Source organism: Salvelinus namaycush, chromosome 22 (assembly GCF_016432855.1).
Source record: "Salvelinus namaycush isolate Seneca chromosome 22, SaNama_1.0, whole genome shotgun sequence".
In the NCBI taxonomy this organism is placed as follows: domain Eukaryota; kingdom Metazoa; phylum Chordata; class Actinopteri; order Salmoniformes; family Salmonidae; genus Salvelinus; species Salvelinus namaycush.
In genome coordinates, this window is record NC_052328.1 from 31890953 (window position 1) to 31918702 (window position 27750).

General features: G+C 43.3%; 1 protein-coding gene across 1 annotated transcript; it reads right to left on the reverse strand.

The window, feature by feature from the left end:
- Window positions 1-318: 318 nt before the first annotated feature.
- On the reverse strand, window positions 319-27469 carry LOC120017762 (polyunsaturated fatty acid 5-lipoxygenase-like). Its single transcript, XM_038960732.1, has 14 exons — window positions 27279-27469; window positions 22203-22401; window positions 21750-21831; window positions 21374-21496; window positions 14633-14739; window positions 14041-14213; window positions 13664-13810; window positions 8701-8904; window positions 8473-8559; window positions 7778-7956; window positions 6788-6909; window positions 5933-6033; window positions 1005-1175; window positions 319-725 (listed from the first exon to the last, which is right to left on the reverse strand). The coding sequence occupies exons 1-14, from the start codon at window positions 27426-27428 to the stop codon at window positions 546-548; spliced, it is 2025 nt and encodes a 674-aa protein (XP_038816660.1). The 5' UTR covers window positions 27429-27469; the 3' UTR covers window positions 319-545.
- Window positions 27470-27750: the final 281 nt, after the last annotated feature.

Below are 27750 nucleotides of genomic sequence, written 5' to 3' on the forward strand. Positions count from 1 at the left end.
CTGTTTCCCTCCTTCATATATCATTCCACATGTTTGTCTGTGAGTTTACCTTTGAATAGTAACTGTGTAGAATTTTGTTAAGAAAAAAATTACTTATGTTTTAAAAAATAAATATTGATGTGTTTTGATTTGTTTCATTTCCCATGTTTGAATAAAGTATGTAGATTGAAAAACCAACCAAATAAAAATGAAAACCTTTAAACGGTTTGCTATTATGAATACCGGAATGTCTTCTTTCATTTTAGCTAGTGAATATGCGTCTCATATACTTTCATTGTCACCAACAGTTTTTCAATACTATAAGGAGAAATAGAAAAGCACATTTTGAGAATTTTTATTTGACATTTGAATTGTACAACAATGATGATTCACTTTCTGTTTGTAAAAATCGCTGGCAAAAAAAGTTGAATTGCATCATGCTTATCATAGCACAATATACATACAGCACTGTATGTAAGAAACAACACCATAAATCACTGTTCACAATATCTCCCTCCATCACTCCCTCGCTCTCATCCTTCCTCTCACCCTCCTCAATCCCTCTCTCAGACAGCCACACTGTTAGGGATGCGGTCAGGAGAGAAGTAGTAGTAGGGTAGTTTCTTGCCTTCGTTGCGGATCTTGATGACACTGCTGATCTCTGCCAGTCTCTTCCTGAACGATTCCATGGCCTCCTTCACAGGCTTCTCTATGAAGTGCTCATCTGGGTACATCCCCAGGAACAGCTGGGGGGGGGGGGGGGGGGGGTAAGAAAGTAGAGAGAGAGAGAGAGAGAGAGAGAGAGAGAGAGAGAGAGAGAGAGAGAGAGAGAGAGAGAGAGAGAGAGAGAGAGAGAGAGAGAGAGAGAGAGAGAGAGAGAGAGAGAGAGAGAGAGAGAGAGAGACACACACAGAGGTTGGAGGGCTTTCTTTAACATTCAGAATAAAAGCAGACAAACGTGTGTGTGTGTGCATGCGTGTTTTATGTGCATGTGTGTGTGTTGTGTGTGCGTGTTGTGTGTTTACTTCATTCTCCTGGAACTGACTAAGGGCCCAGACAGCCCCTAGGTGCCAGCAGGACCGGCCGCGGTCAGGGAGACTCTCGATGATGAACTTCACATCTACCACCCCCTTCTGTGTGGGAGGGGGCTTCCGCATGGTGGGGGGCGAGTTGGGGATCCACGAGCACCAGTCATACTGAAATACACAGAGTAGGCAGACATTAACATCTAAGGGAAGCTAGGTGGTGCTCTCGTATGGTGACACAGTGGATTGTGCAGTCAGATGGAACAGAGTAAATAATCGTTTTAACATCATAGATGTAGCCGGTGGTAATTTGTGGAATAGATACCGTCTGGAATGCGGTTTTAACCAATCAGCATTCAGTATTAGACCCACCTGTTGTATAATGTGGACAAATTGTCCAAAGCCTACCTGACCAAATAGCCTACCTGAGCAAATCATACCCGTCTAAAGCCTACCTTACAAAATCTAACCAAGGCTTGGATTCAATCAGATCGAGCATTGACCAGCCTTAACCAGCATTGGCCGACATCTGTATAACAGATGTTTTGGCGGTGTTGGAGGTAACAGCGGTATGAGCTGACATATCAGTGAGCGGCTGCTCTTGTGTGTCACAAACCACTTCCTTATTAACCCTACTGCGTTAGAAGTTACAAACCACTCCCTTATGATTCCTACTGCGTTAGAAGTTACAAACCACTTCCTTATGATCCCTACTGCGTTAGAAGTTACAAACCACTCCCTTATTAACCCTACTGCGTTAGAAGTTACAAACCACTCCCTTATGATTCCTACTGCGTTAGAAGTTACAAACCACTTCCTTATGATTCCTACTGCGTTAGAAGTTACAAACCACTCCCTTATGATTCCTACTGGGTTAGAAGTTACAAACCACTTCCTTATTAACCCTACTGCGTTAGAAGTTACAAACCACTTCCTTATTAACCCTACTGCGTTAGAAGTTACAAACCACTCCCTTATGATTCCTACTGCGTTAGAAGTTACAAACCACTCCCTTATGATTCCTACTGCGTTAGAAGTTACAAACCACTTCCTTATGATTCCTACTGGGTTAGAAGTTACAAACCACTTCCTTATTAACCCTACTGCGTTAGAAGTTACAAACCACTTCCTTATTAACCCTACTGCGTTAGAAGTTACAAACCACTCCCTTATGATTCCTACTGGGTTAGAAGTTACAAACCACTTCCTTATTAACCCTACTGCGTTAGAAGTTACAAACCACTTCCTTATGATCCCTACTGCGTTAGAAGTTACAAACCACTCCCTTATGATTCCTACTGGGTTAGAAGTTACAAACCACTCCCTTATGATTCCTACTGCGTTAGAAGTTACAAACCACTCCCTTATTAACCCTACTGGGTTAGAAGTTACAAACCACTCCCTTATGATTCCTACTGGGTTAGAAGTTACAAACCACTTCCTTATTAACCCTACTGCGTTAGAAGTTACAAACCACTCCCTTATTAACCCTACTGGGTTAGAAGTTATAAACCACTCCCTTATGATTCCTACTGGGTTAGAAGTTACAAACCACTTCCTTATGATCCCTACTGGGTTAGAAGTTACAAACCACTTCCTTATTAACCCTACTGCGTTAGAAGTTACAAACCACTCCCTTATTAACCCTACTGGGTTAGAAGTTACAAACCACTCCCTTATGATTCCTACTGGGTTAGAAGTTACAAACCACTTCCTTATGATCCCTACTGGGTTAGAAGTTACAAACCACTTCCTTATTAACCCTACTGCGTTAGAAGTTACAAACCACTCCCTTATGATTCCTACTGGGTTAGAAGTTACAAACCACTTCCTTATTAACCCTACTGCATTAGAAGTTACAAACCACTCCCTTATGATTCCTACTGCGTTAGAAGTTACAAACCACTCCCTTATGATTCCTACTGCGTTAGAAGTTACAAACCACTTCCTTATGATCCCTACTGCGTTAGAAGTTACAAACCACTCCCTTATTAACCCTACTGCGTTAGAAGTTACAAACCACTCCCTTATTATCCCTACTGGGTTAGAAGTTACAAACCACTTCCTTATGATTCCTACTGCGTTAGAAGTTACAAACCACTTCCTTATTAACCCTACTGCGTTAGAAGTTACAAACCACTTCCTTATTAACCCTACTGCATTAGAAGTTACAAACCACTCCCTTATGATTCCTACTGCGTTAGAAGTTACAAACCACTCCCTTATGATTCCTACTGCGTTAGAAGTTACAAACCACTCCCTTATGATTCCTACTGCGTTAGAAGTTACAAACCACTCCCTTATTAACCCTACTGCATTAGAAGTTACAAACCACTTCCTTATGATCCCTACTGGGTTAGAAGTTACAAACCACTTCCTTATTAACCCTACTGCGTTAGAAGTTACAAACCACTCCCTTATGATTCCTACTGGGTTAGAAGTTACAAACCACTTCCTTATTAACCCTACTGCATTAGAAGTTACAAACCACTCCCTTATGATTCCTACTGCGTTAGAAGTTACAAACCACTCCCTTATGATTCCTACTGCGTTAGAAGTTACAAACCACTTCCTTATGATCCCTACTGCGTTAGAAGTTACAAACCACTCCCTTATTAACCCTACTGCGTTAGAAGTTACAAACCACTCCCTTATTATCCCTACTGGGTTAGAAGTTACAAACCACTTCCTTATGATTCCTACTGCGTTAGAAGTTACAAACCACTTCCTTATTAACCCTACTGCGTTAGAAGTTACAAACCACTTCCTTATTAACCCTACTGCGTTAGAAGTTACAAACCACTTCCTTATTAACCCTACTGCGTTAGAAGTTACAAACCACTTCCTTATTAACCCTACTGCATTAGAAGTTACAAACCACTCCCTTATGATTCCTACTGCGTTAGAAGTTACAAACCACTCCCTTATGATTCCTACTGCGTTAGAAGTTACAAACCACTCCCTTATGATTCCTACTGCGTTAGAAGTTACAAACCACTCCCTTATTAACCCTACTGCATTAGAAGTTACAAACCACTCCCTTATGATCCCTACTGCGTTAGAAGTTACAAACCACTTCCTTATTAACCCTACTGCGTTAGAAGTTACAAACCACTCCCTTATGATCCCTACTGCGTTAGAAGTTACAAACCACTCCCTTATTAACCCTACTGGGTTAGAAGTTACAAACCACTCCCTTATGATTCCTACTGGGTTAGAAGTTACAAACCACTTCCTTATTAACCCTACTGCGTTAGAAGTTACAAACCACTTCCTTATTAACCCTACTGCGTTAGAAGTTACAAACCACTCCCTTATGATTCCTACTGGGTTAGAAGTTACAAACCACTTCCTTATTAACCCTACTGTGTTAGAAGTTACAAACCACTTCCTTATGATCCCTACTGCATTAGAAGTTACAAACCACTTCCTTATTAACCCTACTGCGTTAGAAGTTACAAACCACTCCCTTATGATTCCTACTGGGTTAGAAGTTACAAACCACTTCCTTATGATCCCTACTGCGTTAGAAGTTACAAACCACTTCCTTATGATTCCTACTGGGTTAGAAGTTACAAACCACTTCCTTATGATCCCTACTGCGTTAGAAGTTACAAACCACTTCCTTATGATCCCTACTGGGTTAGAAGTTACAAACCACTTCCTTATTAACCCTACTGCGTTAGAAGTTACAAACCACTCCCTTATGATCCCTACTGGGTTAGAAGTTACAAACCACTTCTTTATGATTCCTACTGGGTTAGAAGTTACAAACCACTTCCTTATTAACCCTACTGCGTTAGAAGTTACAAACCACTTCCTTATTAACCCTACTGCGTTAGAAGTTACAAACCACTTCCTTATTAACCCTACTGCGTTAGAAGTTACAAACCACTTCCTTATTAACCCTACTGCGTTAGAAGTTACAAACCACTTCCTTATTAACCCTACTGCGTTAGAAGTTACAAACCACTTCCTTATGATTCCTACTGGGTTAGAAGTTACAAACCACTTCCTTATTAACCCTACTGCGTTAGAAGTTACAAACCACTTCCTTATGATTCCTACTGCGTTAGAAGTTACAAACCACTCCCTTATGATTCCTACTGGGTTAGAAGTTACAAACCACTCCCTTATGATTCCTACTGGGTTAGAAGTTACAAACCACTTCCTTATGATTCCTACTGGGTTAGAAGTTACAAACCACTTCCTTATTAACCCTACTGCGTTAGAAGTTACAAACCACTTCCTTATTAACCCTACTGCGTTAGAAGTTACAAACCACTTCCTTATTAACCCTACTGCGTTAGAAGTTACAAACCACTTCCTTATTAACCCTACTGCGTTAGAAGTTACAAACCACTTCCTTATTAACCCTACTGCGTTAGAAGTTACAAACCACTTCCTTATGATCCCTACTGCGTTAGAAGTTACAAACCACTTCCTTATTAACCCTACTGCGTTAGAAGTTACAAACCACTTCCTTATTAACCCTACTGGGTTAGAAGTTACAAACCACTCCCTTATGATTCCTACTGCGTTAGAAGTTCAAAAACCGTCACTAGAAAGTGTAACCTCTATCAATGTTAGACATCATTATTAAGCTAATGCATGTTTTCATGTTAATTTGGATGGGGGGATTTATGCCTATCAATCTAATTTGAGTGTTTGAATTTGTAACGTGGTTGCATACACTTTTAACGCAGCTGCATGGAATTATAGTCAAGTGTGGTTTCACTGCATCCAACGCCACTGTCCTTGATAAGGTAACGCAGTGAGCCGCTTGTAGATTTCACAGCTCTAATGCTGTTCCACCTCCAACACCATTTTTTACATCAACATTTTAGTAATTTAGCAGACCTACAGTCAGACCGCCAAAACAACGCTATGCAGATGTCAATCTGATTGAATCTAGCCCTAAATGTTACCTGTCCGAAGTTGACAGCAGCATGGTGAGCAGAGGCAGTGAAGATGATGACAGTCAGGTACTCTGTGAGATCCTCACGTGTCTTCAGGGATTTGGGAAACTCTGCAGAAAAAGTTTCCATATAATCCAATCTAATGTTATTTGTCACATGCTTCATAAACAACAGGTGAATACCAACAGTGAAATGCTTACTTACGGGTCTTTTTCCAACAATGCAGAGTTAAATATAAAAAAAATATTGAAAATAGTGATATTGAATGACTCCTTGTCATTTTACTTATTTATTTTTAATTTAAACTTTATTTAACTAGGCAAGTCAGTTAAGAACAAATTCTTATTTACAATGACAGCCTACCCACGACGCTGGGCCAATTGTGCGCCGCCCTATGGGACTCCCAATCACGGCCGGTTGTGATACAGCCTGGATTCGAACCAGGGTCTGTAGTGATGCCTCAAGCACTGAGATACAGTGCCTTAGACCGCTGCGCCACTCGGGAGCCATAGAGTGCAGTGGTCAGCCCTTGCTTAACGCCAAGTTAAGTAAAAGGCGCAACACAGGATGTTTAACAAGTTTTTGGGCGCAACACAGGATGTTTATTTTGACACTTGTTCCATCAGTGAGCCACTAACCAGTCCCTGACAGAGAGGCTATTGGCCAACTCAAAAGTTAAGTACATGTCTGTATACAAGGGTGTCTGCATAGCTAAATATCGATAATGTTACTGTGTGGTCAGCTACGTCTTTCAACACAATCCAGAGAAATAAGAAGTATGTATTTGTATTGCAGATAACTCAAATATGTTAAAGCAGGCTATGCCATTGTAGTGTTTGTTGGTTATTATGTGTTTGTACCCACCACAGCAATCAAGGTCCTGCATCCCAAAGCTGCAGACATCTTTAACGAACGCCTGGATCTCCTCATCCTTCTGTACTGTGTTGTCACTGTCGTAGTAGATACACACCACGTCCCACACAAAACTAGGGTCAAAAGAAAATGTAGGCTTAGGGTTAGAATAATAGCTAGGGTTAGGGCTGATCAATGATGTGGACATGAAGCTAGGTTTAGGGTGAGGGCTGATCAATGATGTGGACATGAAGCTAGGTTTAGGGTGAGGGTTGATCAATGATGTGGACATGAAGCCAGGTTTAGGTTGAGGGTTGATCAATGATGTGGACATGAAGCCAGGTTTAGGGTGAGGGTTGATCAATGATGTGGACATGAAGCTAGGTTTAGGGTGAGGGTTGATCAATGATGTGGACATGAAGCCAGGTTTAGGGTGAGGGTTGATCAATGATGTGGACATGAAGCTAGGTTTAGGGTGAGGGCTGATCAATGATGTGGACATGAAGCTAGGTTTAGGGTGAGGGTTGATCAATGATGTGGACATGAAGCCAGGTTTAGGGTGAGGGTTGATCAATGATGTGGACATGAAGCTAGGTTTAGGGTGAGGGTTGATCAATGATGTGGACATGAAGCTAGGTTTAGGGTGAGGGTTGATCAATGATGTGGACATGAAGCCAGGTTTAGGGTGAGGGTTGATCAATGATGTGGACATGAAGCTAGGTTTAGGGTGAGGGCTGATCAATGATGTGGACATGAAGCCAGGTTTAGGGTGAGGGTTGATCAATGATGTGGACATGAAGATGGGTGAGGGTTGAGCCAGTGTATGGACATGAGCTAGGTTTAGGGTGAGGGTTGAGCCAGTGTGTGGACATGAAGCTAGGGTGAGGGTTGAGCCAGTGTGTGGACATGAAGCTAGGGTGAGGGTTAGCCACCGCCTTGCATCTCTTCCTGGTGATTGGTCTGGTCCCCCCCACACACACACACACCCCTATGACCTCTGACCTCTTGGTGGCATCCCAGACCCTGTTCCCGTCATCTCTGTAGTAGTAGTAGGGTAGGTCCTCAGGGCTGTCCACCCCGCGCGCCTTAATGGCATCAGGGAAACACAGAGATCTGAAGGTCAGTAACCTCATGGCCTTCTGGATCATCTCAACATGACCTCCACCTCCTGTACCGTTGGCCTGAGGAGAGACGGACACATTAACTGTACCGTTGGCCTGAGGAGAGACAGACACATTAACTGTACCGTTGGCCTGAGGAGAGACAGACACATTAACTGCACCGTTGGCCTGAGGAGAGACAGACACATTAATTGTACCGTTGGTCTGGGGAGAGACAGACACATTAACTGTACCGTTGGTCTGGGGAGAGACAGACACATTAACTGTACCGTTGGCCTGAGGAGAGACAGACACATTAACTGTACCGTTGGTCTGGGGAGAGACAGACACATTAACTGTACCGTTGGCCTGGGGAGAGACAGACACATTAACTGTACCGTTGGCCTGGGGAGAGACAGACACATTAACTGTACCGTTGGCCTGAGGAGAGACAGACACATAAACAGCACTGTTGATCTGGGGAGAGACAGACACATTAACTGTACTGTTGGCATGAGGAGAGACAGACACATTAACTGAATCTGTCTATGTCTCTGTCTCTCTCGCTCTCACTCTCAAACACACACACGTTCTCACCTTATCGAAGATGCCAAACTCACAGATGAGTTGCTCTCTGGCCTTGGTGTTGATGGCGATGGTGAAACGAATGTGAGGAAGGAGCAACTAGAGTAGGACAGACCATCAGTCAGTCAACCAGTCGATCAATCAATCAGTAAATATATAACTAACCTATCAATGAATCAACTATTCAGTCACATTAGCAGGAACAAAACTCAAGCACAGACTGACGTGTAGTTGGTGTACCTTATATGCAGGGTGTACAGCAGGAAGCTGTCTGAACATGGCCACTCCAAACACCTCCGAGACCAGGTGAGTCCTCAGAAGGTGTGTGACTGTCTGGTGGATGTGGAAGTCAGAGGAGCGGACCCAGATCTTAGCTAGCATCCAGTCATACTGACCATCACTGGGCAGGAAGATAGGGTTGTCCTTGCCTGGAGTCTGACCCAGCTAGGAGACAGAAAGGAGGAGGAGGAGGAAGAGAGGGAGAATGAGGAGGGGGAGGATGAAGGGGAGGAAGAGAGAGAGGAAGAACATGGCAGGAGGAGAGGAGAAGTATGTTTTACTAGATGATGAAGAAACATGTGATGTAAGCTTATGGATCGTTCCATCAATTCGGTGCCTTTCGAGAAGTGTAACGAACTTCTGACTTATTTTAACATTCTGTCATAAAGAGCACATGTTCAACTTGATAAAAAACACGTTTTCCCATCTCAAGAGGTAAAAACAAAAAGTATCAGCATGTTAAATGTGCAACCAGAGGGAAAGAAAACTCTAGATCACCTTTACTCCACACACAGAGACACATACAAAACTCTAGATCACCTTTACTCCACACACAGAGACTTATACAAAACTCTAGATCACCTTTACTCCACACACAGAGACTTATACAAAACTCTAGATCACCTTTACTCCACACACAGAGACACATAGAAAACTCTAGATCACCTTTACTCCACACACAGAGACTCATATAAAACTCTAGATCACCTTTACTCCACACACAGAGACACATACAAAACTCTAGATCACCTTTACTCCACACAGAGACACATATAAAACTCTAGATCACCTTTACTCCACACACAGAAACACATAAAACTCTAGATCACCTTTACTCCACACACAGAGACTCATATAAAACTCTAGATCACCTTTACTCCACACACAGAGGCACATATAAAACTCTAGATCACCTTTACTCCACACACAGAAACACATACAAAACTCTAGTTCACCTTTACTCCACACACAGAGACACATATAAAACTCTAGATCACCTTTACTCCACACACAGAGACACGTACAAAACTCTAGATCACCTTTACTCCACACACAGAGACACATACAAAACTCTAGATCACCTTTACTCCACACAGAGACACATACAAAACTCTAGATCACCTTTACTCCACACACAGAGACACATACAAAACTCTAGATCACCTTTACTCCACACACAGAGACACATACAAAACTCTAGATCACCTTTATTCCACACACAGAGACACATACAAAACTCTAGATCACCTTTACTCCACACACAGAGACACATACAAAACTCTAGATCACCTTTACTCCACACAGAGACACATATACAACTCTAGATCACCTTTACTCCACACACAGAGACACATACAAAACTCTAGATCACCTTTACTCCACACACAGAGACACATACAAAACTCTAGATCACCTTTACTCCACACAGAGACACATACAAAACTCTAGATCACCTTTATTCCACACACAGAAACACATACAAAACTCTAGATCACCTTTACTCCACACACAGAGACATACAAAACTCTAGATCACCTTTACTCCACACACAGAGACTCATACAAAACTCTAGATCACCTCTACTCCACACACAGAGACACATATAAAACTCTAGATCACCTTTACTCCACACACAGAGACACATACAAAACTCTAGATCACCTTTACTCCACACACAGAGACACATACAAAACTCTAGATCACCTTTATTCCACACACAGAAACACATACAAAACTCTAGATCACCTTTACTCCACACACAGAGACTCATACAAAACTCTAGATCACCTCTACTCCACACACAGAGACACATATAAAACTCTAGATCACCTTTACTCCACACACAGAGACACATATAAAACTCTAGATCACCTTTACTCCACACACAGAGACACATACAAAACTCTAGATCACCTTTACTCCACACACAGAGACACATATAAAACTCTAGATCATCTTTACTCCACACACAGAGACACATACAAAACTCTAGACCACCTTTACTCCACACACAGAGACACATACAAAACTCTAGATCACCTTTACTCCACACACAGAAACACATAAAACTCTAGACCACCTTTACTCCACACACAGAGACTCATACAAAACTCTAGATCACCTTTACACCACACACAGAGACACATACAAAACTCTAGATCACCTTTACTCCACACACAGAGACTCATACAAAACTCTAGATCACCTTTACTCCACACACAGAGATGTATACAAAACTCTAGATCACCTTTACTCCACACACAGAAACACATACAAAACTCTAGATCACCTTTACTCCACACACAGAGATGTATACAAAGCTCTCCCTCACCCTCCATTTGACAAATCTGACCATAATTCTATCCTCCTGATTCCTGCTTACAAGCAAAAATATAAGCAGGAATCACCAGTGACTCGGTCAATAAAAAGTGGTCAGATGAAGCAGATTTTTTATTTTTTTTCACCTTTATTTAACCAGGTAGGCCAGTTGAGAACAAGTTCTCATTTACAACTGTCACCTGGCCAAGATAAAGCAAAGCAGTGCGACACAAACAACAACACAGAGTTACACATGGAATAAACAAACGTACAGTCAATAACACAATAGAAAAAGTCTACATACAGTGTGTGCAAATGGCGTGAGGAGGTAAGGCAATAAATAGGCCATAGTAGATGCTAAGCTACAGGACTGTTTTGCTAGCACAGACTGGAATATGTTCCGGGACTCTTCCTATGGCATTGAGGAGTACACCACACCAGTCATTGACTTCATCAATAAGTGCATCGATGACGTCGTCCTCACAGTGACCGTATGTAAATACCCCAACCAGAAGCCATGGATTACAGGCAACATCCGCACTGAGCTAAAGGCTAGAGTTGCTGCTTTCAAGGAGCGAGACTCTAACCCAGAAGCTTATAAGAAATCCCGCTATGCCCTCCGACGATCCATCAAACAGGCAAAGCGTCAATACAGGACTAAGATTGAATCGTACTACACCGGCTCCGATGCTCGTCGGATGTGGCAAGGCTTGCAAACCATTACAGACTACAAAGGGAAGCACAGCCGCGAGCTGCCCTGTGATACGAGTGTACCAGACGAGCTAAACTACTTCTATGCTCGCTTCGAGACAAATAACACTGAAACATGCATGAGAACACCAGCTTTTCCGGACCACTGTGTGATCACGCTCTCCACAGCCAATGTGGGCAGACCTTTAAACAGGTCAACATTCACAAGGTCGCAGGGCCAGACGGATTACCAAGACGTGTGCTCCGGGCATGCGCTGACCAACTGGCAAGTCTCTTCACTGACATTTTCAACCTCTCCCTGTCCGAGTCTGTAATACCAACATGTTTTAAGCAGACCACAATAGTCCCTGTGCCCAAGAACACAACACTTAGGTAACCTGCCTAAATGACTACCGACCCATAGCACTCACGTCTGTAGCCATTAAGTGCTTTGAAAGGCTAGTCATGGCTCACATCAACGCCATTATCCCAGAAACCCTAGATCCACTCCAATTTGCATACCGCCCAAACAGATCCACAGATGATGATCTCTATTGCACTCCACACTGCCCTTTCCCACCTGGACAAAAGGAACACCTACGTGAGAATGCTATTCATTGACTACAGCTCAACATTCAATATCATAGTGCCCTCAAAGCTCATCAACAAACTAAGGACCCTGGGACTAAACACCTCCCTCTGCAACTGGATCCTGGACTTCTTAACGGGCCGCCCCTAGGTGGTAAGGGTAGGTAACAACACATCCGCCACGCTGATCCTCAACACAGGGTCCCCTCAGGGGTGCGTGCTCAGTCACCTCCTGTACTCCCTGTTCACTCATGACTGCACAGCCAGGCACGACTCCAACACCATCATTAAGTTTCCAGATGACACAACAGTGGTAGACCTGATCACTGACAACGATGAGACCTGATCATGTGGTGCAAGGACAAAAACCTATCCCTCAACCTGGTTAAGACAAAGGAGATGATTGTGGACTACAGGAAAAGGAGGACCGAGCACACCCCCATTCTCATCGACGAAGCTGTAGTGGAGCAGGTTGAAAGCTTCAAGTTCCTTGGCGTCCACATCACCAGCAAACTAACATGGATCAAGCACACCAAGACAGTCGTGAAGAGGGCACGACAAAACCTATTCCCCCTCAAGAGACTGAAAAGATTTGGCATGGGTCCTCAGATCCTCAAACGGTTTTACAGCTGCACCATCGAGAGCATCCTGACGGGTTGCATCACTGCCTGGTACAGAGGGTAGTGCGTATGCGTATGGCCCAGTACATCACCGGGTGTATGGCCCAGTACATCACCGGGCCCAAGCTTCCTGTCATCCAGGACCTCTATACCAGGCGGTGTCAGAGGGAGGCCCTAAAAATTGTTAAAGACTCCAGTCACCCTGGTCATAGACTGTTCTCTCTGCTACCACACGGCAAGCGGCACCGGAGCGCCAAGTCTAGGTCCAAGATGCTTCTAAACAGCTTCTACCCCCAAGCCAATCACTATTCACATTAAATAACTAATAATCTTCAGAAATGACTATCAAAGCAACAAAATAACTAGGGCTTTACAATGATGGTGAAACTTTGATAACTTTTGGGATTAAGTTGGTTAAAATCTTCCTAGAAGTGATAAAGGGTTGACAGGGGGACACTTTAGCAAGCCTTTATTCACTTTTTTATACATTTTTATGCAATATTTGTGCACAGTTTCTACTTAAGATATCAAAGGGATGCAAAAGCCACTAATTTTGTGGAACGATCCTTATAACAATTGACAAAAGGACTTAAACTTTACACTATTATGACACAAACAGTTGTTCAGCTGAGCTATTTGGCTAATGGCTAGGGTTAACACTAGCCAACGGCTCCCTAGTGTTTTTCTAAGCACACAGAGTAGCCTACCTGTATGGCCAGAGGCAGGATCTTGCGCTGGCTGTTGTTGTACAGCAGACAGATGGGAGCAGCCAGGTACTGTAGAGTACAGGGGTCTGTACTGTTGGGACTGATGTCTTCCATCAACTCATAGTCTGCTAGGTAGATGTTACCAGCCTGCAAACAACACGTAATACAAGGGGTGAATGTCTTAGAATTATCCTCCGAGTCTGTCTTTCTGAATGCCATGTCTTTTTGTGTGTACAATCTGTCACAGGTACAGTGAGTGGATGTGATGTGTGCATGCATGTGTATATGCTTGCACAACTGCGTGCAGGTGACATGTGACATGTCAAGAATTAGGAATTAGAATAATTGAATAAGATCTCTATGGGTTCAGTCTCTACCTTGATCTCCTCCTCCAGAGTCATCTCTCTCTCCAGACAGTCTGCCACCATGTTGTGTGTAACAGGGAACTTCTCTGGCAGCTTGGTGCACTTCTGAATCATCACTGGGTTACAGCCGTTCAGGTACTGGTATCCAAACATAAAGTCCTCTTTCCAGTGCTCCATCACATACTCTAGGATAGGAATAGGGTGAGGAGAGGAGAGGAGAGGAGAGGAGAGGAGAGGAGAGGAGAGGAGAGGAGAGGAGAGGAGAGGAGAGGAGAGGAGAGGAGAGGAGAGGAGAGGAGAGGAGAGGAGAGGAGAGGAGAGGAGAGGAGAGGAGGGGAGGGGAGGGGAGGGGAGGGGAGGGGAGGGGAGGGGAGGGGAGGGGAGGGGAGGAAAGGAGAAAAGGAGAGGAGAAGAGAGGAAGAGAGGAGAAGAGGAGAGGAGGAGAGGAGGAGAGGAGGAGAGGAGAAGAGAGAAGGAGAGTGGAGGAGGAGAGGAGAGGAGAAGTATGATTGCAGAAACAGTTAGTATAGTGCCGGTCTTACATAAGGGGACCCTATGGAGAAAACAGTGACCACATTCTATGGAGAAAACAGAGACCACACACCTGAGATGGTGTTTTTGATCCTGACGAAGATCCGCTCAAAGTCAGCAAAGTCATTCCAGGAGGACTGGAACATGTGCATGAACTGGTTCACACACAGGTTCTCTATCCTGGGGAGGAAAGGACAACTGGTTCACACACAGGTTCTCTATCCTGGGGAGGAAAGGACAACTGGTTCACACACAGGTTCTCTATCCTGGGGAGGAAAGGACAACATCATCTAGCTGCAGGAGATTTATGACTCCTGATCCACCCTCCTGACTGACCTCTGCGATACCATGTAGAGAAACAAAATGTCATCTCGGGAGATCAGGATGGTCAAGCGAAGCTAAGATTTATGTTGAGTTATTTTCTTCCAATTTCAATGTGATCAACAAACAAGACAATTCAGGAGTTGATGATGTATGTACACATTCTTTACACACTTATCCACCTTATATTAGAACGTTAGCAGCGTTGGTTGTTAGGGATGAATGTATGGATAGAGTTACAGCTTCCCTTCCTTGTTATGATTCGCGCACATATGTGTGCAGTACTTTGGCAACAACATTTGGGATACCGAGAATGCTGCTACTCACCTCCTGGTGAGTAATGTTTACTAGACATTGGTACATTGGTACTATCAATGTAGGTCAGTCATCATGCTTTGAATGTAATCCTACCCATCACCAGTCTGGTAAAGCTACATCAAGCATTGTGCAATGTCTTAATAGCACAACGTACTGCATGTAGTCCTTTGTACCCTGTGCTCTCTGCAGATAAGCAAATTCAGCTGCACAAATAATTCATCTGCACAAATAATTCAGCTGCACAAATAATTCAGCTGCACAAATAATTCATCTGCACAAATAATTCATCTGCACAAATAATTCATCTGCACAAATAATTCATCTGCACAAATAATTCAGCTGCACAAATAATTCAGCTGCACAAATAATTCAGCTGCACAAATAATTCATCTGCACAAATAATTCCGTTGTTCAAACAAGCCACAGCAACACAGTTAGTCATGATAACACCAACACTTCTCAGGACTATAAATACACGGCATGCTAACACCAGCCACTTCCTCTAGTTCCTCATCACGCCTTTGAGTAGACCAAACATTAAGAACACCTTCCTAATATTGAGTTGCACCCCCCCCCAAATTCGTTGGAGCATGGACTATAAGGTGTCGAAAGCGTTCCATAGGGATGCTGGCCCATGTTGACTCCAATGGGTGCTGGACCATTCTTGATACACACAGGAAACTTTGAGCGTGAAAAACCCAGCAGTGTTGCAGTTCCTGACACAAACCAGTGTGCCTGGCACCTACTACCATACCGCGTTCAAAGGCACTTAAATCGTTTGTCTTGGCTATTCACCCTCTGAATGGCACGCATACACAATCCATGTCTCAAGGCTTGAAAACACAATCCATTTCTCAAGGCTTGAAAACACAATACATGTCTCAAGGCTTGAAAATTATTATTTACATGTAACCTGTCTCCTCCCCATTATCTACACTGATTGAAGTGGATTTAAGTGACATGAATAAAGGATCATCAACTGACCAGGTGAATGGTATGTAATGAGGAGCTGTCATTAATGTTTTGTACACTGAGTGTATAAGCCATTTAGCAGACGCTTTTATCCAAAGCGACTTACAATCATGCATGTTTACATTTTACATATGGGTGATCCCGGGAATCGAACCCACTATCCTGGCATTATAAGCGCCCTGCTCTACCAACTGAGCTACAGAGGAACTACAGAGCAAAGACAGACAACCCGTTTCCAAGGTTTGCTATCCCTCCTAAGCAATCAACGGAAAGTTGAACCTAATCATCACCCATATTCACCTTATTTCCTCATTTCATAATGTAGATTAAAAGCATACAGTAAGCTGATAGGTTTGAACCAAAGTATTTGTCTCATTTTTCAGGGAAGTCAGGAATCAGTACACGCAGTTAGTCAGGAAAGCAAAAACTAGCTTTTTCAAACAGAAATTTGCATCCTGTAGCTCTAACTCCAAAAGGTTTTGGGACACTGTAAAGTCCATGGAGAATAAGAGCACCTCCTCCAAGCTGCCCACTGCACTGAGGCTAGGTAACACTGTCACCACCGATAAATCCACAATAATCGAGAATTTCAATAAGCATTTCTCTACGGCTGGCCATGCTTTCCTCCTGGCTACCCCAACCCCGGCCAAAAGCTCCGCACCCCCCACAGCTACTTGCCCGAGCCTCCCCCGCTTCTCTTTCACCCAAATCCAGATACCAGATGTTCTGAAAGAGCTGCAAAACCTGGACCCGTACAAATCAGCTGGACTAGACAATCAGGACCCTCTCTTTCTAAAATTATCAGCTGCCATTGTTGCAACCCCTATTACCAGTCTGTTCAACCTCTCTTTCGTATCGTCTGAGATCCCTAAAGATTGGAAAGATGCCGCGGTCATCCCCCTCTTCAAAGGGGGTGACACTCTGGACCCAAACTGTTATAGACCTATATCCATCCTGCCCTGCCTTTCTAAAGTCTTCGAAAGCCAAGTTAATAAACAGATCACTGACCATTTCGAATCCCACCGTACCTTCTCCGCTGTGCAATCCGGTTTCCAAGCTGGTCATGGGTGCACCTCAGCCACGCTCAAGGTCCTAAACGATATCATAACCGGCATCGATAAAAGACAGTACTGTGCAGCCATCTTCATCGACCTGGCCAAGGCTTTCGACTCTGTCAATCACCGTATTCTTATCCGCAGACTCAACAGCCTTGGTTTCTCAAATGATTGCCTCGCCTGGTTCACCAACTACTTCTCAGACAGAGTTCAGTGTGTCAAATCGGAGGGCCTGTTGTCTGGACCTCTGGCAGTCTCTATGGGGGTACCACAGGGATCGATTCTCGGGCCGACTGTTTTCTCTGTATATATCAACGATATCGCTCTTGCTGCGGGTGATTCCCTGATCCACCTCTACGCAGACGACACCATTCTGAATACATCTTGCCCTTCTTTGGACACTGTGTTAACTAACCTCCAAACGAGCTTCAATGCCTTACAACACTCCTTCCGTGGCCTCCAACTGCTCTTAAACGCTAGTAAAACCAAATGCATGCTTTTCAACCGCTCGCTACCCGCACCCACCCACCCGCCCGACTAGCATCACTACTCTGGACGGTTCTGACTTGTGGACATATGTGGACAATATGTGGACAACTACAAATACCTAGGTGTCTGGCTAGACTGTAAACTCTCCTTCCAGACTCATATTAAACATCTCCAATCAAAAATTAAATCAAAAATCTGCTTCCTATTTCGCAACAAAGCCTCCTTCACTCACGCCGCCAAACATACCCTCGTAAAACTGACTATCCTACCGATCCTCAACTACAGCGATGTCATTTACAAAATAAACTGGATGAAGTCTATCACAGTGCCATCCGTTTTGTTACCAAAGCCCCTTATACCACCCACCACCGCGACCTGTATGCTCTAGTCAGCTGGCCCTCGCTACATATTCGTCGCCAGACCCACTGGCTCCAGGTCATCTATAAGTCTATGCTAGGTAAAGCTCCGCCTTATCTCAGCTCACTGGTCACGATAACAACACCCACCCGTAGCACGTGCTCCAGCAGGTATATTTCACTGGTCATCCCCAAAGCCAACACCTCCAGTTCTCTGCTGCCAATAACTGAAACGAATTGCAAAAATCACTGAAGCTGGAGACTTATATTTCCCTCACTAACTTTAAACATCAGCTATCTGAGCAGCTAACCGATCGCTGCAGCTGTACATAGCGGATCTGTAAATAGCCCACCCAATCTACCTACCTCATCCCCATATTGTTTTTATTTACTTTTCTGCTCTTTTGCACATCAGTATTTCTACTTGCACATCATCATCTGCTCATCTATCACTCCAGTGTTAATTTGCTAAATTGTAATTACTCCGCTACTATGGTCTATTTATTGCCTTACCTTCTTACTCCATTTGCACACACTGTATATAGACTTTCTTTTTTTCTATTGTGTTATTGACTACGCTTGTTTATTCCATGTGTAACTCTGTGTTGTTGTTTGTGTCACACTGCTTTGCTTTATCTTGGCCAAGTCGCAGTTGTAAATGAGAACTTGTTCTCAACTAGCCTACCTGGTTAAATAAAGATTAAATAAAAAATGAATAAAAAAATTGAAACAATATGTGTTTGTGTTTACGTCTGGTGATGTGTAGGATACATGCAAATTTCCATGGTTACTCATACATTAACTCTCCTGTTCCACAGGCTTTCATACAGAGCTTTTAAACAGGTTACCTTTTAGTCACATTTACATACTACTCACAACCCACCTACTGAGCCAACAGTGGATTTCTGTTTCCCATTTAGCCTTTATTCAAACCAAGAAGTCCCTTTGAGAACATTAAAAAACCCATTCTGAGGAACACCTCACTAGATGACCTCACTATCCTGGACAACCTGACATTTAGAGCATAAGTGTCAATGCAATAAAAAAATACTGCCCCTAAAAAACAGAAAATTCCCTATTATGACAAGCATGGGTCTTCTACATGGACATCTCCACATTGGAAAGAGGCCTGCTGTAGGTTTAGCACTGTATAGAGTACAAATTAAACCGAGTGTAAATCTCCACATTGGAAAGACTAGGTCTACTGTAGGTTTAGCACTGTATAGAGTACAAATTAAACCGAGTGTAAATCTCCACATTGGAAAGACTAGGTCTACTGTAGGTTTAGCACTGTATAGAGTACAAATTAAACCGAGTGTAAATCTCCACATTGGAAAGAGGCCTACTGTAAGTTTTTGAAATGTAATTTCAACTGGTGTAGACTTTACCATGAAATGCTTGCTTTACGAGCCCTTCCCAACAATGCAGTTAAAACATTTTATAAAATAGTAACACAAGAGGAATCAAATAAAATACACAAGAATGGAGCTATATACAGGGAGTACCAGTACCAGATCAATGTGGAGCTATATACAGGAAGTACCAGATCAATGTGGAGCTATATACAGGAAGTACCAGATCAATGTGGAGCTATAAACAGAGAGTACCAGTACCAGATCAATGTGGAGCTATAAACAGAGAGTACCAGTACCAGATCAATGTGGAGCTATATACAGGAAGTACCAGTACCAGATCAATGTGGAGCTATATACAGGAAGTACCAGTACCAGATCAATGTGGAGCTATAAACAGGGAGTATCAGTACCAGATCAATGTGGAGATATATACAGGGAGTACCAGTACCAGATCAATGTGGAGCTATATACAGGAAGTACCAGTACCAGATCAATGTGGAGCTATATACAGGAAGTACCAGTACCAGATCAATGTGGAGCTATAAACAGGGAGTATCAGTACCAGATCAATGTGGAGATATATACAGGGAGTACCAGTACCAGATCAATGTGGAGCTATATACAGGAAGTACCAGTACCAGATCAATGTGGAGCTATATACATGGAGTATCAGTACCAGATCAATGTGGAGCTATAAACAGGAAGTATCAGTACCAGATCAATGTGGAGCTATAAACAGGAAGTATCAGTACCAGATCAATGTGGAGCTATAAACAGGAAGTATCAGTACCAGATCAATGTGGAGCTATAAACAGGAAGTATCAGTACCAGATCAATGTGGAGCTATAAACAGAAAGTACCAGTACAAGATCAATGTGGAGCTATATACAGGGAGTACCAGTACAAGATCAATGTGGAGCTATATACAGGGAGTACCAGTACAATATCAATGTGGAGCTATATACAGGGAGTACCAGTACAAGATCAATGTGCAGAGGTAAGAAGTATTTGAGGTAGACATGTACATGAAGGTAGGGTAAAGTGACTAGGTATCAGGATAGATAATAATAAGGTATTTGAGGTAGATATGTACATGAAGGCAGGATAGATAATAATAAGGTATTTGAGGTAGATATGTACATGAAGGTAGGGTAAAGTGACTAGGTATCAGGATAGATAATAATAAGGTATTTGAGGTAGATATGTACATGAAGGCAGGGTAAAGTGACTAGGTATCAGGATAGATAATAATAAGGTATTTGAGGTAGATATGTACATGAAGGCAGGGTAAAGTGACTAGGCATCAGGATAGATAATAATAAGGTATTTGAGGTAGATATGTACATGAAGGCAGGGTAAAGTGACTAGGCATCAGGATAGATAAAAATAAGGTATTTGAGGTAGATATGTACATGAAGGCAGGGTAAAGTGACTAGGCATCAGGATAGATAATAATAAGGTATTTGAGTAGACATGTACATGAAGGCAGGGTAAAGTGACTAGGTATCAGGATAGATAATAATAAGGTATTTGAGGTAGATATGTACATGAAGGCAGGGTAAAGTGACTAGGCATCAGGATAGATAATAATAAGGTATTTGAGGTAGATATGTACATGAAGGCAGGGTAAAGTGACTAGGTATCAGGATAGATAATAATAAGAGTAAAATAAAGAACAGTAAAGTGATGAGTGTAAAAGTGATGAGGGGAAACAGTGATGAGTGTAAAAGTGATGAGGGGAAACAGTGATGAGGAGAAACGGTGATGAGTGTACAAGTGATGAGGGGAAACAGTGATGAGTGTAAAAGTGATGAGTGTACAAGTGATGAGGAGAAACAGTGATGAGGGGAAACAGTTATGAGGGGAAACAGTGGTAGCAGGGGTTGAACCTGTAACCCTGTAATGATAGGACAATAGTTACAGAGTTTAGTATGGATGCAGTACTTACGCCTTACTGTAGTTAAGAATGAAGTCCACTCCTTTCTCGCTGTCAAACTGGATGTCTCTGGGAAGCTCCTTGTGTGTGTTGGCATCTATACTCATAGGAAACCCAGGCTGCCACTCACTCCATCTATACACAGCAGGACATCACAGAATCACTAGCAGGTTCAGCAGCACTACTGAATTAGGACTACACTACGTAACACTGTGCGCAGATCTTTTACTGTTAGGCTACACTTTATAAAGTCAGTGCATTGGAAACTAGAAAACATTGACTAGTTCAATACATTGAATACATGTATTTGATTAACGCATCTTGGTATATTATCAGTATGTTACAATTGTGATGTAGATGTGTGCTACACCATAAACCCAGCTCTTGCCTGTAGGTTTTCCGTCTGCTCTCCAGCTCTTTACGTCGGTGCTGCTTCTCCAGTCTGGTCTTGTCGTCCTTTGGCAACCGTGCTTAAAAAAAAGTGAAAACCCGTAATGAAGATGTTTCTGGATTGACTTGTGTTCCTTAACATAAGGAGAGGAGACAGTTTATTGACAGACAGACAGACAGACAGACAGACAGACAGACAGACAGACAGACAGACAGACAGACAGACAGACAGACAGACAGACAGACAGACAGACAGACAGACAGACAGACAGACAGACAGACAGACAGACAAACCGAGAGACAGACAAAGAGACAGACTAACACACTGATAGACAGACAAAGAGAGACAGACCGACAGACCGATAGACAGACAGACTGACAAAGAGAGAGACAAACCGACAGACAGACCGGCAGACAGACAGATGTGACCGACCGACAGACACACAGGTACCTCTGCCATCCCTAAGGACCACCTCCTTGTCGTCCACCAGCCAGTGGAAGCAGGGGTACTCTACGTAGTCTCCAGAGGGAGTCTTCACTGTGATGTACTTACAGTACCAGTCATCATGAACCCAGTACTTATTCTTCTCTATCTTCACTAGCTCCATCTCTCCCAGGTTCTCCCCCACCGTCACATCATACGAGTCCACCTGAGGACGGACAACCAGGTTTAGAGCGATTGAGCTTGCTCTCATCCTGTGTAGAGTAAACATAATGGGCTAATTCCCGGACCCAGATTCAGCCTAACCTGAGGACGGACAATAGTCATTACCAGGTTGTCACTGTTACGGAAAGCAATTTTTTTCAATGAATGACTTACACTGAACAAGGTTTATTGTGTTTGTTAGGATCCCCATAGCTGTTCATTTTGCACCAGGTACTCTTTCTGGGGTCCAGATACAACAGTCAGAAAGAGACAGCATGAGGTTGATACGAGCTCATGAGTCACTGATAGTTAGTGCAATAGAAGAAGTATACAGCCGATGCATCTGAACTAAAGAGTACAACTGCATCTAGGGAACAAGACTCAGACACTGGTGAAGCTTTTAATGCCAGAATGAGTTGACAATTTTGATCAGATAGCTTTTTATTGAACTTCAATGTGGTGTTCATGGGCCATGAGGTCACGAGCAGGTCACTCATCAGCTATTGGCTGTAGAAGACGTTTGTCAATAGGCCTTATGTTGTTATTTTGCTTCATTAGAGTGAAAGAGCAGAGAATTGAATGTAGTAATCTGATTCCGTTAGACCACCCTCATACACAGTAACAGCGATGGTGGTGATGGCGCCTCCAGGACTCACTCTGCACCGGAGCGTAATCCTTTTATCTAGTACTGTACTGTGTAGTGGTAAAGGCAAGTTTCTACAGGACAATCAATGTAAAGAGATTTGAGCGCCTTAAAAAATGCATTATATAATCCAATCCATTGTATTTCCAGGTGACAACCAGGTAAATAGCACTGTGTAAATGGAACGAATCACAGTAAAGTCTCTTTACTTCATCTCTATGGATTACTCCCCTTGACTCATATTGGAACACAATTTCAGGCACAATTTATTTAAGAGAATAGAGCTCATCAAGTGTATGTGTAACCTCACTGACTGACTGAGTGGTTCCTCTTTTCTCAGCTTGCAGTGTGAACCTGATGACAGATGTTCTTACAGGGCTGGGCTTGATCCTGCAACAGATCTGTGGCAGATCTTACACTGGGGAACAGTAAAATAAAAAAATTATGCTGAAACAGGAAAGGGCCTTCCCCATACTGTTGCCACAAAGTTGGAAGCACAGAATTGTCTAGAATGTCCTTGAGTATAAACAGTTGTCGGAAGTTTACATTCACTTAGGTTGGAGTCATTAAAACTAGTTTTTCAACCACTCCACATATTTCTTGTTAACAAACTATAGTTTTGGCAAGTCGGTTAGGACATCTACTGTGCATGACACAAGTAATTTTTCCAACAATTGCTTACAGACAGATTATTTCACTTATAATTCACTGTATCACAATTCCAGTGGGTCAGAAGTTTACATACACTAAGTTGACTGTACCTTTAAACAGCTTGGAAAATTCCAGAAAATTATGTCATGGCTTTAGAAGCTTCTGATAAGCTAATTGACATAATTTGAGTCAATTGGAGGTGTACCTGTGGATGTATTTCAAGGCCTACCTTCAAACCCAGTGCCTCTTTGCTTGGCATCACGGGAAAATCAAAAGAAATCAGCCAAGACATCAGAAAAAAAATTGTAGACCTCCACAAGTCTGGGTCATCCTTGGGAGCAATTTCCAAACATACCACGTTCATCTGTACAAACTATAGTATGCAGTATAAACACCATGGGACCACGCAGCCATCATACCGCTCAGGAAGGAGATGCGTTCTGTCTCCTAGAGATGAACGTACTTTGGTGCGAAAAGTGCAAATCAATCCCAGAACAACAGCAAAGGACCTTGTGGAGATGCTGGAGGAAACGGGTACAAAAGTATATATATTCATAGTAAAACGAGTCCTATATCGACATAACCTGAAAGGCCGCTCAGCAAGGAAGAAACCACTGCTCCGAAACCGCCATGAAAAAGACAGACTACTATTTGCAACTGCACATGGGGACAAAGATCGTACTTTTTGGAGAAATGTCCTCGTCTGATGAAACAAAAATAGAACTGTTTGGCCATAATGACCATCGTTATGTTTGGAGGAAAAATGGGGAGGCTTGCAAGCCGAAGAACACCATCCCAACTGTGAAGCACGGGGGTGGCAGCATCATGTTGTGGGGGTGCTTTGCTGCAGGAGGGACTGGTGCACTTCACAAAATAGATGGTATCATGATAGAGGAAAATTATGTGGATATATTGAAGCAACATCTCAAGACATCAGTCAGGAAGTTAAAGATTGGTCGCAAATGGGTCTTCCAAATGGACAATGACCCCAAGCATACTTCCAAAGTTGTGGCAAAACGGCTTAAGGACAACAAAGTCAAGGTATTGGAGTGGCCATCACAAAGCCCTGACCTCAATCCCATAGAACATTTTTGGGCAGAACTGAAAAGGCGTGTGCGAGCAAGGAGGCCTACAAACCTGACTCAGTTACACCAGCTTATTGTGGGAAGCTTGTGGAAGGCTACCCGAAACATTGACCCAAGTTAAACAATTTAAAGTCAATGCTAAACTTCTGAACCACTGAGAATTTGATGAAAGAAATAAAAGCTGAAATAAATTATTCTCTCTACTATTATTCTGACATTTCACATTCTTAAAATAAAGTGGTGATTCTAACTGACCTAAGACAGGGAATTGTTACTAGGATTAAATGTCAGAAATTGTGAAAAACTGAGTTTAAATGTATTTGGCTAAGGTGTATGTAAACTTCAGACATCAACTGTATATATATATAAATATACAGTATATCTTTTTTATTGGTAAGGGGACCAGTTATTAGCATTGCTCCAGTTATGGTGCAAAATGCACTTTGCAGTGCCTGGTTACACTACAATACTGATAAAAATGACATGGAATGATATATAAATATAAGTATGTCCAAATGGCATGTCAAATGTTACTGTTAATGTACATTGATTTCAGTGAATTTTCCCCGACAGGGGCCTTGTGAGGGCTTCCAGAGGTATATGTTTTGTGATCCAACACATGCACTACATGACCAAAAGTATGTGGACACCAGGACGTCAAACATCTCTTTCCAAAATCATGGGCATTAATATGGAGTTGATCCCCCCCTTTGCTGCTATAACAGCCTCCACTCTTCTGGGAAGACTTTCCACTAGATGTTGGAACTACGGGGACCTGCTTCCATTTACCCACAAGAGCATTAGTGAGGTTGGGCACTGATGTTGGGCGATTAGGCCTGGCTCGCAGTCGGCGTTCCAATTCATCCAAAAAGTGTTTGATGGGGTTGAGATCAGGGCTCTGTGTAGGCCAGTCTAGTGCTTCCACACCGATCTCAACAAACACATTTTTTGTACTTTTACCCAATTGGTAGTTACAGTCTTGTCCCATCGCTGCAAAGGCAAAGGTTGAGAGCCATGCGTCCCCCGAAACACGACGCTGCCAAGCCGCACTGCTTCTTGACACACTGCTCGCTTAATCCAGAAGCACCAACGTGTCGGAGGAAACACCATCCAGATGGCAGGCGCCCGGCCTGCCACAAGGAGTTGCTAGAGCACAATAAGACAAGGAAATCCCGGCCGGCCAAATCTTCCCCTAGCCCGGTCGACGCTGGGCCAATTGTGCGCCACCTCATGGGTTTCCCGGTCACGGCCAGCTGTGACACAGACTGGGATCGAACCCGGTAGTGACGCCTCAAGCATTATGATGCAGTGGCTTACAGCTCTGCGCCAATCGGGAGGTCCACTACAAACCATTTCTGTATGAACCGTGAATTGCGCATGGGGGCATTGTCATACTGAAACAGGAAAGGGCCTTCCCCAAACTGTTGCCACAACGTTGGAAGCACAGAATTGTCTAGAATATCATTGTATGCTGTAGAGTTAAGATTTCCCTTCACTGGAACTAAAGGGCCTAGCCCGAAGCATGACAAAAAGCCCCAGACCATTATTCCTCCTCCACCAAACTTTACAGTTGGCACTGTGCATTGGGGCAGGTAGGGTTCTCATGGCATCCACGAGATTCATCACTCCAGAGAATGTTTCCACTGCTCTAGAGTCCAATGGAGGCGAGCTTTACACGACTCTAGCCGACTCTTGGCATTGCACATGGTGATCTTAGGCTTGTGTGCGGGTGCTCGGTCATGGAAACCCATTTCATGAAGCTCCTGACAAACATTTCTTGTGCTGACGTTGCTTCCAGAGGCAGTTTGGATATTGGTAGAGAGTATTGCAACCGAGGACAGACGATTTTAATGCGCTGCAGCACTCTGCGGTCCCGTTCTGTGAGCTTGTGTGACCTACCACTTCGCGGCTGAGCCGTTGTTGCTCCTTGATGTTTCCACTTCACAATAACAGCACTTACAGTTGACCAGGGCAGCTCTACAAGGGCACAAATTTGACGAAAAGACTTGTTGGAAAGGTGGTATCCTATGATGGTGCCACGTTGAAAGTCACTGAGCTCTTCAGTAAGGCCATTCTACTGCCAATGTTTGTCTATGGAAATTGCATGGCTGTGTGCTCGAATTTATACACCTGTCAGCAATGGGTGTGGTTGAAATAGCCGAATACACTAATTTGAAGGGGTGTCCACATACTTTTGAATATATAGTGTATGTAATTGTCTACACAACTAGTAACCAGTCATCCTAAAGAGCACAATCAATTCCTTTCTTTTGAAGTTTAGTCTTTAGGACAAATACCAGAGGAAGCGTTCTACTAAGTAAATCTCCAGTCTCAAGTCTGATGAAGGTACAATATTTCCAATGATTGTCATTAACAAGGTCAACTCTGTCTTTCAAGTAATGCACACACTGTGAAACCTTCAATCTCACTCTAACACGAACTCTGGACAGTGAGCACGACAGACAAAACCCTAACCACACAAGCCACTGTAACTCAACTCACCGCCCCTCTCTCAAAGTCATTGTAGAGTGGTTTGTCCAGTAAAGTCCTCTCACTGCAGCCCTCTGTTCCCACCAGGGTGATGTATATGTAGTCATCAGTCCCTGCAAACCACTGGCTCCCTGTAGCCACCGTCACTGTGTAGGATGGCATGGTGGTAAACACACACAGGATAGACAGGAGATATCCACTGGTTAACTCTGCAGGCAGATATGATCACCTACTACAAGTGTGTTGTATGTTCACTTTGAGAGAGTCTGGACCAAATTAAAGTTCCCCTTTCTGCTCATGAATATACGTAGACCTCTCTCTCTCTCTCTCTCTCTCTCTCTCTCTCTCTCTCTCTCTCTCTCTCTCTCTCTCTCTCTCTCTCTCTCTGTCTCTCTCTCTCTCTCTCTCTGTCTCTCTCTCTCTCTCTGTCTCTCTCTCTCTCTCTCTTAAACATCCCCTAATGTACTGACACCACACATGCAAT